General features: G+C 44.0%; 2 protein-coding genes across 2 annotated transcripts; one reads left to right on the top strand and one right to left on the bottom strand.

Moving 5' to 3' along the window:
- Window positions 1–2,601: 2,601 nt before the first annotated feature.
- rsad2 (radical S-adenosyl methionine domain containing 2) lies at window positions 2,602–6,920 on the bottom strand. The gene is made up of 6 exons (XM_008280003.1): window positions 6,528–6,920; window positions 6,245–6,406; window positions 5,873–6,102; window positions 5,645–5,794; window positions 4,690–4,722; window positions 2,602–3,437 (listed from the first exon to the last, which is right to left on the bottom strand). The coding sequence occupies exons 1-6, from the start codon at window positions 6,847–6,849 to the stop codon at window positions 3,273–3,275; spliced, it is 1,062 nt and encodes a 353-aa protein (XP_008278225.1). The 5' UTR covers window positions 6,850–6,920; the 3' UTR covers window positions 2,602–3,272.
- Window positions 6,921–7,497: 577 nt separating this feature from the next.
- On the top strand, window positions 7,498–11,364 carry cmpk2 (cytidine monophosphate (UMP-CMP) kinase 2, mitochondrial). Its single transcript, XM_008280002.1, has 5 exons — window positions 7,498–8,110; window positions 8,356–8,470; window positions 8,854–9,055; window positions 9,248–9,481; window positions 10,679–11,364. Exons 1-5 carry the CDS (start codon window positions 7,520–7,522, stop codon window positions 10,797–10,799), a joined length of 1,263 nt encoding a protein of 420 aa, XP_008278224.1. The 5' UTR covers window positions 7,498–7,519; the 3' UTR covers window positions 10,800–11,364.
- The last annotated feature ends 9,499 nt before the right edge of the window (window positions 11,365–20,863 follow it).

Raw genomic sequence — 20,863 nt, 5'->3', positions numbered from 1 at the left:
GCCGTCTTGATGGTGTAACCTCAGGATGGGTTGAAAAGATGATCTCCTGAATTGGATTAGCGACGCGGCGGCCAGCCAGTCAGTCAGGCGGAGGAGGAAGAGGAGCAGCGGGAGGAGGAAGAAGATCTCTGTGAAGGGGTGATGCCCATGTTCATTATGTATCCCTGAACCGTCGGAACCGGAGGAAACATTTGACCCGCTACCGTCGCCTACAGCGCCGGGGCCCTGCTGGGAGCACAAACCACCGACGGAAAAATAAAAACACAAATAATCAAAGAATAAAGAAAGAGAGAGCGCAGATAAATAAGCGGAGCAGCGGGAAGCTGCAGCTGACTGTCTCCTCTGTGTTTAGCCTGACAGGAGCAGTGTTTGTTCAGCGGTCTGGTCTCGGTTCGGGCGCGCTGCGCAACGTCCAGCCGTCGGATCCTGCAACACAAACAGCGACAGAGTGCGCGGAGCGGAGCGGTCCGGGGGCGGCGTGTTTACCTCTGAGCTGCTGCTGCTGCTGCTGCTGCTGCCGAGCTCGGGAGGAAATCAGCTGCTTCGCACTGGAGGGACGCCATTAGTCTGAGAGCAGGCTTCCCTTCTGCTGGCCGACGCTGCCCCTCACAGGAGAGAGCCGCTCCTACCGCCAGCAGGCCGAGCACGGCGCCCCCTGCTGGCGGCGCGCTGCAGGCGCAGGTCACAGCACCAACATGGTAGTCAGATGTATTCATAGACGTCCATTAAAGAAAAGACTAAATTCATGATAGTCGTTCAAATAACTATAAACTGAAAAATGTAATAATAAATAAAAATTTGCTAAATTATAATTTTGTAAAATAAAACATTGCACCGCACATATTTTTGGTATTTTTTAATTTAAAAAATATGTTTCATATATTTTTAAATATATTTTTATTTTTTGTTTAATATTTTTAATGAATAAAAAATGCATTTCAAAGAAGAGCTCTGGTCTTAAGAGGCTAAATATACAGTAAAAATATAATTTTTGCTTTATATTCTTTTTTTACACTCAACATGTACATTCATTTTTTTCTATGATTTTACAAGATGTTCTGTGTAATTTAACAAAACAGGGAATATCTGTAAAATAATACTTTATTATTATTATTATTATTGTTATTTTTAATTTACATTGTGTTTGTTTATTTTACATTTTACTCTTTTTTATCTGCTTTTTATCACTTCAATTCTTATTAATGCCTTGTTTGCCTATCAATTTATTTTTATAACAGCATTTCTTCAGTCCCTGTTTTCATTGAGTCCTTCATTTAGAACATAATGTTTATGGTTGAATGGGATGAAGGGCATTGTTTTTATTGCTATTTTAAATTCCTTTTGGTTTGTAAAGCACTTTGTGTTACATTCACCTTGTACGCCTTCACGCCTTAATTAATAAAAACATAAAAACAGATTGGTTGTTTGCATATAATGATTTTTCAACACTGTCTATACATTTTTTCAGTGACTGTAATACAAAATATTTAAATTGCGGCTAAATCAGTGTAAACATCTTCTGGTTTGTCAGAACTTACTTGGTTGGATGAGGTTGAATGAGGACGGTTCTGCTGTTAAAATGCATCTGGTTGGGAACAAACGACCAGGAAGATGTTAGCTGCTGGATGCTACTCTGGTTCACGTGTTGCCCTCCAACAGATTTCACTACTGGTTGTGTGAGGTGACCAGAGTTTAGAGCTTCTGACCCACATGCAGAGAAACTCTCAGGAGACGTGGAGTTCAGAAAATGATTTTATTTACAGAGGCTGAAATGTGCAAAGATGTGGTTGATCAGGGCTGGACGTGACGTGGACGTGGACGTGGACGTGGACGTGGACATGGACGTGGGGTTTGTGGTCGGCTGGGCGGACGGGTCGTACGGAGGTCGATGTCGAGGAGTGAGAGCGGAGCAGGAGCGGTACCAGTCGTGACCAGATGATCCAGGAAGCGACGGAGAAAACCCTGGTCTGGCGCAGGAAGGCCGGTGGGGAACCTCATGCGTGGAGAAGGAGAGAAGCAATTACTCAGAGGCTCAGGAAGAAGCACGAGAACAACTCAGGAGGAGGCTTGAAGTTAACATGTAGGTCAACACTCAGGCAATGAGTGACCAGCAACCAGCTCCTTATATCCAGGTAGTAACGAGCCTGATGAATCACAGGTGTATGGAGACACACCTGCAGGGAATGAGCCCCAGTTCAGCAGGAGTTCTCCAGGACGCCCTCTGGTGGACACCTGCAGGAGATGGCTCAGAAACAGCACAGCCCAAATCCTCATTTCCTGACAAATTCTTGAACAAACACCAGAAACTATTTCAGTTTCTGCTTTAAAATGGAAGCAGAAACCTCACAGATCAATATCTCCACATCTGGGCAAGTGACATGACTTGAACCTGCTCATTTGAAACCTGCTAATAAGATAAATTAGAAGAAGCATGAGTTCTGTTGAAGTCCAGTTTCCTGCAGAGAGTCGCCGGCAACATGAGGTTCCTTATAGTCGCCCAAGAAATGTTATTAATTAGAGTTTTTGGTGTAGTTTGACTTATTACCTAAATTCTACTGTCCTATATTTCTTTTTTAAAATAAAAATGCATTTCAGGCATAATTATAATAAAATGTATTTTTATTGCATCTTTCAAAAACAAACTTCCAAACAGCATTATAACAACACAATGACAACGCAATTCCAAAATAGTTTCAAAGTCATTCAACACTGAGAAGAAAAAAAAAACTACATATAAGCAAAGAAATATAAAAGAATTAATAAAACTCGAATTAAATAATAAACTAAGGGAATGCCTTCTGTGTAAAACTGGTTTTAAGAATCAAAGTGAATTGAGAGTAAATTCAAACACAAATCCTGAGACAGTTGCTAAACATTCCTACTTCTCTCGTGTTTATTTGCATATTAAATTCTCACATCAGCTGGTGAACTGAAAGGTTCCTTCAATTTCCTGTAAATGAGTTCATGACTAAAACTAAAACCAGTGTGACCAGTTTTAGATCTGCCCTAAAGAGATGACAACAAATGAAACTTTAAATCCAGCGGTCACGGAAACAATAGACTTCATTGTGTTTTGCAGTCGCTATGCAAGAACATAAAACATATTTCAAATACAAAAACACTTCTTATACGTTATACCTTCAGTATAACATGTCGTAACATTTTTCATTGATCTTTAGTGCTTAAAATATAAAGAAAAATCTTCATTCTGTACAAATTATCAGTGCAAACATCCAGAAAAATAAGCTGCAGATCGTCAGCGGTGCCACGTTTCACCACTCCAGCTTCATGTCAGCTTTGCTCCACAAGTATTTTCCTCCTCGCTTGAAAAACATTTTCTCATCGAAGCCACTGAAGCAAATGGCCTCCTTCACACCCACGTCCAGGATGGACTTGGACGGGTCCTTCCTTCCCTCTCGGCAGTCCAGGAAACGCATCTGACGAGTGAAGGAAGTGGAAAAAGTTAGTTTGGGAGTCAGATGAGGTGAGCTGCTTTTGTACTGACAAAGAAAAACAATCTAAATGATTCTTTAGTCAAACAAGCTGCCAGTTTACTGAAGAGAAATGCGTCTTCTAACCACTCGTGTTACACCTGCTGGGTTTGCTGATGCATCTCAAAGGTATCTCTGAGGCCACACCTTAAATACTTCAACACAAAGAGCCTCTTTCAAAACATCTGAAACCGATGACTGATAGAATGTGATGCTCAACATGAAACCTAAATCAAAATGATGTCGTTATTAGTATTGAGGATGTAACAGAGAAGAGAAACAGACTTTTTCTACATGTGCTGACACACGTAGACGTTTCTGCAGCGTCTGTGTATTTTATCTGCTGAACCAGCGTCTCACCAGCCTCTGGTAGGAACTCAGATGGGGAAGCATCGTTAAGCTTTTAAAGACGGTAAATGTTCTCATTGTGGTTCCAAACCAGCAGATCATTACTCTGACTGGAGTCCAGAACGTTCCCGGTCGTGTTCTAGACTCTGCTGTCGTGGAACACCAAACCGTGTTCTCAGTCTGGAGTCAGGATCCTAAATTCATACACTGACTTGTTCTGATTCTGGATTTAGTTTCTTAAATCTGTTTAAAACCTGCAGGTTCTCGATGTTTTTACTGCAGAACGCGTCTCGTCGGAACGTCGCACATTTCTAGAACGTGGACGGTTTTTAATTTCTAGAACAAATTCCGGAGTCGGGATTCCAGAACACGTTTGTTTCAACGCATTCCGTCTGGTTCTGGAACTGACCCTGTTTTCTTTTGTTGTTTTTTTTAGATTTTGTTTCCTAAAGCGTCATCTTCTAGAACAATGATGTGTCATGTTTTTGTGTGTAATTGAGCTCTTTTACTCAAAAATGTAATAATATTTTATTTTTTATATATCCGTAAATGTAATAATGCTTAGTGTAGTTTATAAATGTTTAGTCACACATTCTTGCACAGAGAAGCAGCCACATGCACCTTTATAAACGCTATCTATTATTTAGTGAGTGCATTCTGACTTTACTTCATAAATAAATACTGGCACTTCCTAATTTCTGCAGTTTTCACTCTGTTTGCTCGAATGTTTGGCGTCTCTGAGCAACATTTTTCTTTCCCCCACCACTTGGAGGAGCATACTTCTACTTTAATACTTAAATTACTCACAGCAACCTTAGTGAAATAATTAAAAACAATATAAAGAACTTACATATTCATCCAGGATCAGGTAGGAGTTCCTCATCTGGGAAGACAGCAGAGATCACAGGTTTCAGTTTTGTTTGTCCAAAGCCTGACTTTTAATCCCAACATTATTTACATGCCAACAAATCTGCTGATGTTGTTCTGCTCCCAACAGAAAAAGTCCTATAAGCTCAACTATTACTACTGACAAGGTGAAGGATGAGCTGATCTCTGTCACTCTGTAACTCTTATTACACGTCTTCCAGTGACATGGTGGATTTTAACGAGTCAGCTCTGACTCCAGTGTGTCCTCCAATTATGAGACATCTTATCTGATTTCTTCATTTCTTGCTTACATTGACTTTTAACCCTTTATTCTGTCGTGCACACTGTGATGAGTATATGTGAATGCAGTACATGATTATTTCCCATCTATACCCTGGTGTTGTCAACAGAAGACACTCCACATAGAAGAGAGATTATGTAGAAGCAGTAACTATAAAAATATGACTGTCAGCTGATTTTAAAGCTTCATTATCTACACACACTCATATTTAAACTTTTCTACAGCGGCCCTCGCTCTCAATGCACCAAAAAAAACCATTAAAAAATGAAACTGAAAACATGCAGATACAGAAACATGCTGCATGGTGCTGAATGGAAACGCTTCCTGAGGATGCTGGGATATGCTTGGTATTGCCATGGTAACGGAGGCTGTCTCACTGTGGTGTTGACAAACAAAGTAAAATTCAAGTTTTCTTTTGTTTTGTTCGTTCTGGTTGCAACGTGGTAGCTTCAGCAGATGACATTTAGGAGTCATCTTATCATAGAGGTATAGATGGAAGATCACACATTAGTGCTCCTAATTCTGCTCCCTGACTTAGACCAAAGCTACAAACAGTTGTGAAAAGCAAACCAGAGAAAAGGCACTGCCCTAGGATGTGGGTGTAAGCTGCTCTGTGCCTCTGTTTTCCATCCCCTACCTTCTCATTAGACTCTGGAACCAGGCAGGAGACGCCGCTGTGTCTGTCCAGGAACTCCTGGAACTGCTGGTCGCTGATGACGAACCTCTCTGCCTCCCTCAGCGCCGCCTCTCCTGCGTTCTCCCCGTCGATCAGCAGACACTGGAACACCTGAACACAACGGCGACGACAGGTTGAGCGCATCCGTGACCATGCAAATGCACTCAAACTTTCTTTTTCCATCCTTACCTTCCAGCGGACGGGGTTGAGCTCCACGATCTGCTCCGTCATGTCCTCCTCGATGTTGAAGGTGTTGATGACCGAGTTGATCTTGAACGCCACTTTGTACTGCTGGCACCAGGTGCGGATCTTGTAGAGGTTGTCCAGGTGGCTCTTCTTGCCCTGAGCTCTGCCGATCAGCTGGTTGGTGTCTTCATCGAAGCTGTCACAGGAGATGGCCAGGATGTCCAGGTAGTCACCTAGAGATGGAAAACCAAAGACAAAGTGAATCAAAACGACCCTGAATCTATGGCAACAGGTACACGAAATGGTATAAAAGAGGTTGAAATACAGCTAGAAATGAACCAGTCCCAGTAAGGTGGCACTATGTTGGGATCGTACCATATTTCTGGAACCACTTCTCTTTGATCATGCTGCCGTTGCTCACGATGCTGACACTCGGCAGCTGCAGGTCCTGCTTGCAGAACTGAACCATCTTCCCCAGAAAGTCTCCCTTTTCATGCAGGAAGGGTTCCCCTCCAGAGAAGTTGATCTTTTCCATGCCTGACAAACAAATAAACAAAGTCAACAAGAGGTTCCAAACATAAACAAACAAACAAACAAACAAACAAACAAACAAACAAATAAACAAACAAAGTCATCTCTACTAGTTCAAGAACATTACCTGAGTCCTTCAGAAGCTTCAGTCCCCTCTTGGCTTCCTCCAGAGGCAGCACGAAGGACGTCTTTGCGGTGTGGAAGCAAAACCCACATTTGTAATTACATTTGCGCGTAAAGTGATAGTTGACGCTGGTTGGAGTCGTTGCGTCCTGGTCTTCACTCCGGTTTGGTTTGCTGTCAGCAGCAGCTGAGACAGCCGAGGCGCTTCCTCTGCGGGCTCCAGCCGTCCAGGAACAAACTTTGGAAAAGAAGCGCGCAAAAATGCAGTGGATGGTGCTGATGCAGAGCTGCAGGAGCAGTTTGGGAGAGACCGAAGACAACTGCATGTTTAAAGCGCGCGTATAACTCCTGCTACTGCGTGTGCACCGTGGATTTAAAGCAGAGGGCTGCAGGGCGCACCTTAAGTACCGATGAGGAGATGCGGTCAGCTGAGCGCGGCGCCGGTCTCTGTTTACAAACATCGAAAACGAAACCGAACGTGGACACGGATTCCTGATAAGATGTGTCTGTCAAGGCGAAACCTAAACACGAATTATGCCACTTAGCAGTAATGAGAATAGGATGTTTTCTAAGAATATAGAGTATTATATGAATATTGGTGATATTAAATGTAGTGATGCGCAGTAGAGCCACAAATCCTGTATTTTAAATGCACAGATAAGCATCTAAACGCATCTTTATAAACAGATGCTAATAATAATCTGTTATTTTCAGTGTATTCTTACTTTACTTCAACACTTTATACTGTAAAATCCTAACTGCTGCAGTTTTGGCCCAAACTTTCAGTGTCTCTGAGTTGCATTTTCCTGCAAGTAAATCTGCAAGAGCTGAGAGACTGTTTTCTGAACGTCACCGTGGAAGTTAAGTTTCGTTTTTGCCCTTGTTTACGCCCTAAGTTTCGTTTTCCCAGCTGCAGATTATGCAACGCCCCGCGGTCCAGCAGCTGGTGTCATCGGTTCAGATTGGAAACCGATAAGCGCGTCTGGTGCGTAAAACATGGCCGGACGCATGATGGCTCTCCTTCCGCGGTGGTCCTCGCGTGTTTTCGCCGTGGAGCTGGACGGAGCGCCTTTCTACTTTGCAGTTCAGGAGAGCCACCTGGGAGAAGAGGCGCCACGGGTGTTCAGAAAGACACAACCACGCGACAGGTGTTACTCTCTGCTCGTGTGCAGCAAGGACAGAATCAAAACAGCCCGGTTCTACGGGGAGCTGGAACACAAACTGTTGAGAGAGTTGCCTCCAGAGTGCGATTTGTCTCCCATGTCCTCATTCCTGCCAAACGTCAGGGACTCTCTCATCAAGGGCTATTTTTTAAAAGACTCTTCTGAGGGTTCCTCTCCCGTTGAGCGACTTTTGGGCGATTTAACGCAGCGTGAGCCGGTGATGGTGTGCTCATACTGCAAAGGTGAAGATGGTCAGCAGTGGACTCAGCATGTGTGGTCACATGGAGGGAGCAAAGTGATGGAAGTGGCAAAGAAATACTACGTGGTACCTTCAGAAGCACCTGAATATCATCCATCAGCTCTCAACATGATCAACTCTGATGTGTTCTACAGCCTGGAAGAGGCTCGTGATGTTTTACAAAAGGTAACAACATGCACACACGTTTCTGCCTGTTTTTCCTGCAGCATAACCTTATTTGCACAATTTGGTAAATTGACACACTCGTGTGGAGGAAGCAGGTATAGCAGCATCCACCAACAGGCCCCACGCTCTTGTTCCCTCCATTTATCTAACACGGTCAGGTGGCCCACAGCAGCATGTGTGTTCATGTGCACCGCCGTGTACGACTCCCTCCTGCCTCCTCCAAACTGATTTTGTCTGTTCTGCAGTGCGGTGACATCATCCCAGAGGCGATGTCTGTGCTGGAGCTGCTGCCCAGCAGAGCGGAGGCCAGAAATAAACCAGACTTCCCTGTTATTGTCATCGAGGGCCTGGATGCCACAGGTTAATGCTATTACCTCATAAATAAATATGTGATCGGTTTGATGTATAGATGCCTCGCTAAAGTGATGGCCGGTCGGCCTCTGCTAAAACCATTATCTGCCAGCGAGCTTCGCCTAATGGAATATCACGTATCATGACCTCAGAAAAGTTACATCACTTTGGAAATGGTTTATTGAATAGCTCGCTTATCTAATACTCTTTGCAAACCTTGTGAAAACTCGACTGTGTAGGCTGGATTGGAGTTTTAGGCCAACTTTTCAAGTGTCACTTCAGTCCCTTGTTGCGTTTAATAAAAAGAAAAGGATGGATTCTGCCTGCGGTGCTTTGACAATGTGCCCAGTCTTTGTGTTTTTTCTCTGTGAAGTGACTTTTTCTTGTCACAGGTAAGACCACTCTGACGGAGTCTCTGAGGGAAACTTTGGGGGCCACTCTTCTGCGGTCCCCTCCCCAGTGCCTGTCCCCCTGGAGAGACCGCTTTGATCAGGAGCCACCCCTCATCCGCAGGGCCTTCTACGCTCTGGGGAACTACATCACAGCAGAACAAATGGGCCAAGAGGGCAAGAAGACACCTGTCATTGTTGACAGGTAACGACAGCTGAGATGTTGAGGATGGAGTGAAGTCTGCTCGTTCTGTGACCTCTCTTTCCTTGCTAGAAGTTGTGGATCCCACAGGGCTCAAGACCTACACAACTCAATACTAACGTCTAACTAGTTGTCTGACAGTACATCCGTCCATCCATCACTCACCTCAATCCGCCATTCATTATCCGTCCCCAGATTCTGGCACAGCACAGCAGCTTATGCCATTGCCACAGCAGCGAGCGGACCGGTGTGTAACCTTCCAGAAGAGGGTTCAGAGGTGTACTGTTGGCCCAGTGACCTGCTCCAGCCCAGCCTGGTGGTCCTACTCACCCTGGACCCTGAGGAGAGGAAGAGGAGACTGAGGAACAGAGGTCAAGGAAAGACTAACGAGGAGCAGGAGCTGGATCACAACCAGCTTTTCCGACTCAGGTGAGATAGTGCATAATGTGTCCCGTACAATTTAGGTCTAACGATTACTTACTTAATCATTTAATCCATCAATTATTTATTGACAATAAATCATTGAGATTTAAAAACAGATTTTCCCCGAAACATTGAATTGATTCATTTCTTGGCATTTCATTTTCTGGCGATCGAACAATCCATCCATCGACGTACTGAAACAGACATTACTCTTCCCAAAGAGAGGGATAAAAGCTGGCAGTGGTGGAGTTTGTTTGAACTGTTTTCAATGCAAATAATCCAGTTTGAGAGGATCCTTGAATTGTAATAGAGGAGTTATCACTAAACTATTTAAACTAAAAGCCTAAACAATGTGCTGAGGTTGACTTTTTTCCATTTGTATGCTTTAGTGTCCAAATCTCCAAATGCAATTAAATATTTTAATATAGTCGGCATGCATTTAACATAATATTCTAACAATATAGACGTCTTTGGAACAGCAGATATAATGCTTACGTTACATCAATCTCATTAAGGTCCGGTATGATGACACTGTGAGGCAACCAGAGTCGGCAACAGCAGACAAAAGGGAAACAGAACCACAGCTACGTGACACATGTGCACAAATGTTTTACACTCGCTGATGTAAAAAGTTCTCTTTGAGTGCAAAACCGCAGATGGGTACAAACTGTACTGCACGTTCACAGCGAGGTCAGCCCCGTCTAAGTCTGATCCATCAAACACTTAACAATCAATTACTGTCCCATGGGGGGCGCAGCTGATGAGAAAGAGCAGGTGATTAGTTGCCGAGCTGCTGTGCTCCATTAAGCTGGTCAAAACTCGCAAGCATCGCCGGCCCAGTTAGTCGCTCCTCAGACAGGTCGATGGCTACTTTCATTCATCCTCTGTCCTGACATAATGGCCTTTCCACACGGGACAGCCAGATGTTGGGCCAGCAGAATTAGAAAGCGGAGGGAGTCGACGGCTCGCCCCTGAAAGAGTGAGAGATTCAACAGACTGAGTCAATCACTATCACGAGGACAATGATTCATTGGTCTCAGGAAATGGCTGCACCATCTGTGTTGCTCCTCACAGATGTAGTGTGTTTTACACCTTACTGTGCACCAAAGCTGTGAGCAATCACAACGCTTAAAGTTGTCCTGTGTTTATATGCTTATTTTCCTCACTCGTTGGCCGACGTGTTTGTGTGTCTTGTCTATGCAGAGTGGAGGAGGCTTATCGGAGGATCAGCGGCCCAGCTTGCGTCAGTGTGGATGCTAGTCCTTCTGCAGACCAAGTGCTCCAGCAAGTGCTGCTTTTAATTAGGGGCAAATGCCACTTGTAAACAGTTCTCCATCTCCCCTGCTGGCAGCACCAGCATCAAGTGGATGCAGTATGTCCTTTGGCCACTGGGTGCCAGTAAGGTGTTGTGAATGTGATAGTAGGAGGGACGGAGGCTGGATTAGAGTGTGGAGAAGAGATTCTGTTCACAATGAGTAAAGGTTGAATGGCCAGGGGCCAGAACCGCATGCTACAATCAGAAATACATATTCATGTAGACACACACACACACACACACACACACACACACACACACACTGAAGTATTGTGAAGAAGAAGAAGAAGTGTGCATTTAACTGCTGTTGTGACCTCTCAGAAATCAGACACTGTTCAGCCTTCAGACGCAACGTAGCTGCACTTTTATTTGGTCTGACACTGAACAAGTGGATGGAGCATTTATGTAACCACCAGAGCATTAGATTTCATTTAAGTGCACAAACAAGAACATTCAAATTAGGAAAAAAAATGTAAACATAAAGCAACTACCCAACCCAATCTGTCTTCTGTCAAGGTACTTTTATTTTGTTGAAAAAAATGCTTCTAATTAAAAGAAAATGACTCTAAACATCTGTTTGTGGTCTCTGCTGCTGTGAATTCTCCTCTAAACACCTCCCAGATAACTTAACTGTATGTACCGGTGCATTGTGTGTTATATAATTGCAGATGAACGTATGAAAACAAGTGCTTTATGCAGTGATTCCGTCTCGGTTCAGTCACGTGATTCTGACAGAACTGATGCCGCCTGTGCTCATAACCTGCACGGCTCCCGGTGCAACACTGAGATCATATAAAGCTGTTTGGACTTAATGTTCTCGTGAACACAGGCACTCTACAGCGTGCACACATGAATGTACACATGCACACCTACTTGTGTAAACACACACACACACACGCAGACAAGCATCCACATTTACTAAGAGCATATACTGTAACTCATTTATATAGGGAGGAAGTGTATATTTGGCCTATGTGATGGGAAGATTAATTGGGGGTTTTAGTAATTATGAGCTTGGCAAAGCTGCGGGCTGGAGAAGACAGAGTGACCCATCTCTTTTACTGTGATGCATCAGCAGAGCGCCAACCAATGCAGACCCTATTCATATGGCAATTAATGGAGCGCTGTATATCAATGTCATTCCAGTGCTCCCCCACATAAGCGCATGGATTACTCCTACTACCAGTTACAGCAATTCAATGTTTCACTGAGTGGAGAGGTGCTGCGGATGCAAATCTTACCATCACATGTAGTCGTATAAATTAGAATAAGGTGTCATTATGTTTATGGAGTATGGATTCCCACATGAGGTATCTGAGTACAGTTTACTGGATTCATAAGCTGCCCGGTGACTGCCGCGCGACACCAAAACGAATGTAGCACGGGCCGGCTTCGATTGCCATTAACGCGGAGAGTCCAAAATGTATGAAGCGGGAGAGCAAAGCGATTCGGAATTACGTCATATTTCATACCTGAATGCAAAGTTGTGCGTGGCCTGTGGTGTCGGCCATATTTCCCTGTCAGATGTTGTTAAGCGCTGATGTTCTTGGCAACAAAAAGTGTGCGGTGATATCATGCCATTACTGCCCCTCAACACGACTGTAATATGACATTAATGGCCCATAATCACAGTGCATTACACATGCAGTGAAATAATTCTGCACACATTTGTCATAGTGTGTTTTTTTTTTTCCTTTTGGAAACATTAAGGTTTTTTTTTTTTTCATTTGTTTTTGTCAGATATTTTTTTTTTTTTCATTTGTTTTTGTCAGATAGCCAGGATACACTCTGCTCTTTTAACAATAACAACAAACTCACACATTCACACGTTGAATGTCTGCTAAAAATATTTCAAAGTTGAACTGTGCTTTTGCAGAAAATAAAAAAAAAAGTTAATAACTAATGCAATCTGCTTCCAATCTGTGACTCCACCACCGAAGCTGTGAGATAAAAAAGTCGAAAAAGCTCAGCCTGATACACAAAGTCCACAAATATACTGTACACTTGCAAAAACAGAGGAGCACACACACACACACACACACACACACACACACCTCGCTCGGTATGGGGCCACTTTGCACTACACTCCTCAACTTCAATATTTCATCTGCACAACAGAGAAGGAGCAGGGGAGAGGAGGAAAGCCCTCCATGAAATAATTAAAGATCCAGCAGGGATGCAGCAGCACAGCAGCCGCCGTCCCATCCTAAGTAATAGATCAAATGAAAGCTGTCCCTCAGATCATTAATAATGAGTGTGGTATGGAGACTGAAGGGGTAGAGGTGGGAGGGGAATGGGAGGGCATAGGGCTGGTACAGGTTGGGGGGAGGGAGAGAGGGCACCGAGGCAGCACAAGGTGTTTTTATGTGTGTGTGTTAGGAGTGTGGTCGGGTGGTGGTGGTGGTGGTGGTGAGGGGGTTTGAATAGTAGTCTGGGTCCCCTGGCAAAAACCCCAGAGAACCTCACTTGGCAGCCACATGAAGCGGCATGGCGAGAGGAGTCATGCATATGATTTGGCACCAAGTGTCTGCCAAACTCTAAAGACCCTACAGCAATGTCTATATACATCCCTTGTCAAATAAACAACGTTTAATACAGTGAACGGACGCAGGTTAGCGGGGCTAATAACGACTGGATTATTTTAGGAGGGCTGAGGATGGGATGTCTGAGATGGGACGGGAGGTAGAGGCAGTGGGGGGAGGGGATGAAAAGAGGAGCCGAGGGGAAAAAAAGAGGAGAGGATGGTGAAAATAGAAAGCAGGGGGGTAAGGGGGTGGCAAGAATGACGGGAGATGCTGTGTGGATGTTGTCATCTGTGGGCTCAAGTCCCTCCAGATTCCTCCAGCTGGCAGGTACAGCGTGTTTCCTTTATACTATCCTCCACTACCCCCAAACGCAGTGCGTAGCGTCACCCGAGCAGCTTCAAACAGCAGCCAAGGTCTTTTCCTAAATATTCACCCGCTGCAACTTCCCTAACAAGTGCCAAGGTTGGTATGTGCAGGCATCGCACCAAAGTGGATTAAAGAGTGATTAAAATAGACTTAATGCAAAGACAAAATTCCAAAGTATGTTTTACAAGTGCATCTAAAAGCTGAGATTATAAATAGCAAATGACTTCATGTTTTAAAGGTGTTTAAATTGGAAATAATCAGATTATGTCACCGCTTGAAAGATGCACAATACAAATGTTCTGACTTTCTCTTTGACCTTTTTTACCCGCACACTCCCATAATTGCAAAAACAAACACGCCGCGCACACACATGCACACGACTGCCTCTTCCCTCTGAACACAGCAAGCGCTCGCAGACGCCCCGGCATCGCCCTCTGTGAATGACGGGTGGTGGGATGTAAAAGCATGAAGGGTGTAGGAGTTGAGCTGATCGTGGGTGAAACGTTGCTTAAAAACATACAGCAAAAATGAGGGAGAAGGCAAAAGGGAGGCAGAGAATCACTTTTGTTGGAGGGAGGGGGGGAAGAAAAGTTTAGAAAATATCCCATCATAATAACAGATGTATAATTCAGCGGCTTTTCATCATCACGCTCGGCCTTTGTCGTGAGTGTTGATTCGCAAAGACGGCGTCTCTGTCGATGGGTGCAGGTATCAGGCGCAGCAGGCTGTGTATTCATAATGCCATTATATATTCAGGTTGTGCTTATTTTCTGATGTTTTCAGGGGATAGGTTCTGTATAGTGTGTGTGTGATGATTGCATGAAACCTCACCAGTTTTGCCTGGCGGCTGTTGGGGAGGCTTCACCAGGAACGGTTAAATATTTAAACACTGCTGTGAGATCTCATTAAAAACGGCACATCAGCCCCCATAAGGCCCCTACAGCACTCCCTCACACACTCCCAAAAACCCAGTTAGAACTCGGTGGAGTGTGACAAAACAGTTATTGTCTATTTACTGTGGAGAACTTGTGATAAATCATCATATCCTGTCAAATAAGGCAGCTGGCAGTTGTGTTGACGAGTGGTAAGTCGTCATACTGGGGAGGAGAATGATTGAGACTCACTTCTGTTTGACAGCTGCAGACAAGCAGAAATATGCCGAAAACAAAATAACATGACAACTAGACCAGACTAATATTTCCATAACACACATATGAAAACAAGAGAGAGAACAAACTTTGGCTCTCTGGAGTCTTCTTGCCTTCTCACAAAATCTGGGCAATTAATTCCAACGCTATTGTTTGGGGCTTCCCTATTTTTAGCCCGGCTGCCCTCTCAAATAAATTGATTTCCTGTGGCAAACTTGGAATGTTCCTTGTGTGCCATGTTTTTTTCCCCCTCCAAACACACAAATACCGTCCTTCTTCCCCCAGAGGAATAAATCAAAGGCAGCTCTGCCAAGTTCTACACAGCTGTGTATGTGCATCTCTTTTTATACTTGAAAATGGTTTATTTTTGTTTCAGTTCCATTAATACTTAGGCATGTCTCCGACTTCATCAGGCATCAGCAGACAGCTGAGAAGCTGCTTACTTGACAGGCAAGTGGATGACTGACTCTCAAAATACCCAAACTGACTGCCTCTCTCTTTCCCTTTCTCTCCGTCTCTGGTCTTACTTTTTGATTCCGTCTCTCATGAGACACACAGGTCTGTTTTTTGTGGTCTCTACCACAGAAATAATGGCTGGGTCAAAACAGACTAAGCTCTCACATCGCAAGAAGATATTTAAACACCCAGCACTACACATAAATAAAAGTGGAGCAACTTGATCCCGGATTCTTGTAACAGTGTCTGGGGAGCCACTGGTCTTTGATGAACACTACCAAAGACAGATGCATGGCGGCTGGGGGAAGCGGCGCTTGCAGGGAAGGAAGAAATTACAACGCAGAGACTGACAAAGAAAGTGAGAATAATACTGAGGAATATGAATCATTAAGCAGAACAAATGTTTGCTCAACTTGAGTGGGACAACTCTGTAAAAGTGCGCCATATCATGGCGTACAATATATCAATTTACTTTTTAATTTCAACGCTGTTAAGTCAATGCACCAAATGCCTGCTTTGGTGTGTATTGTGAATTCACGAGTGCATTTTCTAAAACCAGATGACCAGGGATTTGGAGAGGTTTACATTTCAATTTTTGCTACCCGCTGCCGTTGTCACAGGCTGCAGCGTGAGAAGTAAAGGATTGTAAATAAGGCCTTTGGGGTCTGAAAACACATAGTGATAGAAAGAGAGAGAGCGGCAGAGACACAAATAAGAGAAACATACCACTAGATCCCAGTTCCTTATCCTAACTAAGCCATCTGAATCCCTCTACACCCATTTAGCTTGCTCACTCTATGGCTCTCCTGTGTGAGAGCTAAGGCGTTTGCCTACTTTACAGTCGTCTCACTGCACCATGGAAAATATTGAGTTTATAGCTTCTCATCTCCATAATCAACACCATATACCTAGCAGCCTACGGAAGGGACTGTGAGCTAACGGGGGAAAAGGATTCACACTGGCTTCACCTCCCGACTCTTCCCACAAGTCACTCCTCCTGCCTCCTAAACAGAGTTTAGTGAACAGTCCTCGGGGGCTGATATCAGAGTAGAAATGATTTCATAAATCTCAGACTTACTCACTTTGAAGCACTTTCAAAGCTGTCCATCTCTGATAAGCAAACTTTAATAGTCAAGCCCGTGGTCAGCCATGTGCAGAATACGATATGAATAATGGACGTTATTGTAAAAGATGCGTTTTCTACGTCTTCATTTGCTCGACATCTTCATTAAAAGACACAATACGAAGCCGGTTCTTTATGTCTGAGATGAAAAATGTGCCGCGACAGGAAAGCCAAGGAGCCTAAATTTTAGAAAACAAGATTTGTGAGAGGTAAAAAACAACAACAACAACAACAACAACAAAAAACTCTTCCCTTCCCTTCCTTACACCCCCTCTGCAGAGCCAAGTGATGATGTAGCTGGCTAAAGCCTGGCTGGAGCAGTTATCCATCTCGCCCTGTGCTGCCAGCTGTCAGAGTACACAGCTCCAGCTAGCCGCCGGTGGCAGGTGTAATCAATATGGACTCCACAGAGAGTTGCACTACCAGAGGCCAGTCTCCACTCTCTAACCCATCTCTGTCTCTCCAGGGGAAACAGTAGGCAGGCGGGCAGGGAGAGTACGTTTGATGTCTCCTCCGGGCCAAGATGGAGCAGCCCACTATAGCTCTGTTGCAGGGAGATGATTAATCCTGCCTATTGGATGCAGCATCATGTTTGAGTTAGAACAGCCTGTTTTTATCCGACTGAGGTGGGTATTGTGCTCCTGCAAGAAGTTGTAGCTGTTAGAGGTACTGTAGTTACTTACAGCTTGTAAAGACAATCTTTATTTTGGATTGTTTGTGGTATTAACATTATCTTCAGTTCACTTTGCGGCTTCATTGCACCCCTGTTTATATCATTTACACAAAAAAAAGTAATTTTCTCTTCATCAGAGCATCAGCAAGGTCACATTCCTCTGCCAGTGATAGATGGCATTGGATTTTTTTTTTCTCCCACGATTCACAACATTACAGGTTTTAAGTTTCCGTATTAATTCTGTATTGAATTTGCCCTTCATTCCTGCCCTATAGAGTCATTAGTATTAATGGCAACGTATAAAGACAACAGTATACACTTATTAAAAATTCACTATGCTGTTAAGCTGTGTAGGAGTTTTGACTGATGCATCATTAACATTAATTTGAGAAAGGGACCGACAGACAGTCTTGTAAACCCACACACACACACACACACACACACACACACACACACACACACACACACACACACACACACACACACACACGCACACGCGCAGCAGTGGCCCTGAAGGTATTCACTTCTTCACCTAATTTAAAGCCTTCTCACAGCGCGGCAATGGAGAAGAATAAACAGTGAATTTAAAATGATCTTTCATTTTAATGACTTGTTGTTGTCTTTAAAAAATCATTTTCTGAAATGTTTTCAGGGGAGCTGTGGAGGAGTCAGCTAATTTAAAATAGTGTAGATCTCGCCTCAAGTCAAAAGTCTTATGTATTTGCATGTACTATGCAGTTTTTTTTTGTTTTTTTTTTCTCCCAGCATTCTCTGCTCCATATGCTCGTATAAGAGGCACTTACCGGAGTAAAATATTTAGGTAAGAGAGCTGGGATTTCTTTTTTTTTTCCAAATTCCAGTGTCTCAGAGGCATTTGTACTATAATTACTGCACTCTTGGTTTTTGCTGTTTAGCAAGAAAGTTACCTCCGTTTGGTCTACAATCGTATTTGTATTCAACATCTGCGGTACGAAAGCGGTCGTAACACTTTTAAAGTTGTCGCTTTTGAAGTTTGCTCATAGAGGGAAACAAGGTAAACCGCTGGACAGCATCGCAACGGAGCAGCGTTCCACGAGAACATTAGATTAAAAGCAACTGAGTCGCCACCACAAAGGAGTTAAAAGCAAATGCAACTGGTAAATCTCAAAGCCACCTGACAGAGACTGACCTCTGGGTTACCCTGAAGGAAGTCTGACAACAAAAGGCGGGGATACCATTACGAGGTTAGGTGTGTCTTACAGAATGCGCCCAGCTCCACGCCGCCATTAATGTGGCCTCACATTCGTATTAAGGGAGGAGGAACCTGTGACAAGCATCCCGTTCTGAAGTGGAAATGGAAATAAAATAAAGGATTGCTCATCTGCTGTAAATGTAAGCAAAGCCAATTCCACATCAACACTCCTCCACTAATGGACAACAGGGAAGACGCCTAAAACACACACATGAGCTGTAATATTCTGCTACCTTGATTAATATGCACAGAGCGGCGTTTTAATTTGAAAAGTCACTGGTCCATTGGATTTTTCTGTTATGGCCGTGTCAGCTCGGAGACACCCACACTGCTCTCCAGGAGCTGCTGTTTGGCCAAAAAACATTCACATATTTTCTTTAATCTCTGGCTGTTTGCAAACCCCTTGCTGACTTTATATAAAAATAATGATAAAAGAATCCAATATCATCTTTCAGTCTTGTTGTACAAAACCTCATAAAAGCATCAAAAATGAAGGAGCAGCCAAAAAGAGAGATTCATTGCTTCCTTTGGCACAAACAGAGAGAGAGAAAGGACAGGAACATGAATGGTGGGTATCAAATAGTAGGAAATAAAACAGTAAATGAGACGGAGTTATAGTATCTACAGATGTCTCTTTGTAGGCGTCACTTACTGTTAAAAGCAATGAAGGCAGGATGACATTTTAAAGGAGCTGTCCTAAAAGCTGATGTCAGGGACCTCACTTGAAGTTATTCACTGTGTCCCATCCTTCACTAAAATCTGCAATATCTGATGGCAGCCACCGACAAAAACCCTCATAAGTAGGTGTATTCACCTCCCACAAGGAAGACGCCACAGCTCTGTGAGTGCAACACATGCGTCTCTCCAGCACTTTCACTCCTATCATCCCACACTCCCTTTCCTCCTCTTTGCCTCTGACCTCGATTTTCTGCCCCCCTAAACGACTGATCTTTTCCTCTGACCTCAAGCTAGTCAGCTCTGCTCGGGAAATGATGGATTGGTGCAACACGGTGGCCTATTTAAAGTTAACTCCTCCACTTTACAGTACGTCTGATGCAATGAAGTGCCACGTCTTGCAGCACGCCAGCGTGTCGGCTCGGTGCGTACAACAAGACTCGAAGCTCGTTGGGTTTATTTAAAATTCAGACAGTACTCATAGGCTGTTATTATACAGCTTTAAGAAGATCATCATTTGGATATACTTCAAGGAGAATGTGTTGTGGCAGCCTGTAGCAGAATACTGAGCTTGATGTCTCTTATTGCTTCCAACAATTGTTTGAAAGCAGAGAGGCAGAGATCACACCTGTTCACATGGTGTAAAAAGGCTTACTGGAGGCTTGTTCCTGACACTAATGTTTATACCATCCGCCGCCTCGTCCCCACAGGCCATTGAAAACACTGTGGATTATTTAATAGTGCTGTATACTGATGGTAGGCTACAGTTTCACTGCCATTTTATGATCCAAAGCTGGGAAAGCTATCTTTCAGCTGAAAATATGGAGAATGCATGAGGAAGAGGCATCTTTCATTGCCGTAGCAAGTTCCTTATTCCGTTCTGAGGTGTACACAAGTCAAGGGGCAAGACAGCCTCCCTGTGCACATTAAATCTGCGTTTGCAGACAAAGCTTGGCCGGAGATTGCTTTGATTTATGGCGTAATTACAGAGTTTTGCTGCAGCATTGATATGCCAGGCTGTCTGTGCTTGGGTTCTTGTGTATGGTTAATAACAATGAAGCTGTCAGGTCTCAGAGGCAAGCAGACAAGTCTGATGTTACCGGTGGTATGATGTGTGTGGTGGCATATCTCATGTAGCAACCACAAGTCATATAGAGGCATGTTATATTACACTGCAGTCTCCAGTATGTCTGCGCATCCCGGCTGAGAGAGTAATCAGATAAGATAATGTAGTCAGGAGAGAGAGAGGAGAGAGGAGGGAGAGAGAGAGAGTGAGGGAGAAAGAAAGAGCAATAACTATAACGCTCACTGTCAGGATGGGAGTGCATCCCTGGGAGGGAGGATCTATCACTCTCAGCACTCACATACACAGTCACGCCTGATGCGCACACTTAGACCCACACCCACACACAAAGTTGAGCTGAAAAGACGGGGCTGTGAGCACTAGTCGCAGACAGGGAGGATGTTTATAAAGCTGCCAGGCTCAGTGCATCTTTCAGGCTGCATTATGGGTGCTATCCTAATTGGTGGTGGTGGAGGCAGAGGTGGGCCTCATTGGAGGTTCAACCAGAGGCTAGGAGTCTCATAGCATCTCAGCAGCTCGTATTTCACTGTGCTCAGTGTGTTAAGAGGGTCACACACATATACACTCACACACACTCACACACACACACACACACACACACACACACACACACTCAACAGTGTGCACACATGCAGACTTGCAAACAGAAGTTGGCTCCATAATGCATATGTGGGGACGTATACATCCAACACCACGGTTACACTCAGCTGCAACCTCATTCACACACTTACAGATGTACTGAGCATGTGCCAAGGCACACATGTGAACACACACACACACACACACACACAC

This window comes from Stegastes partitus, unplaced genomic scaffold, assembly GCF_000690725.1.
Source record: "Stegastes partitus isolate 25-593 unplaced genomic scaffold, Stegastes_partitus-1.0.2 Scaffold178, whole genome shotgun sequence".
Lineage (NCBI taxonomy): Eukaryota > Metazoa > Chordata > Actinopteri > Pomacentridae > Stegastes > Stegastes partitus.
Note: the sequence above shows the minus strand (reverse complement) of the source record. Positions and strands in the feature narration are given on the sequence as shown.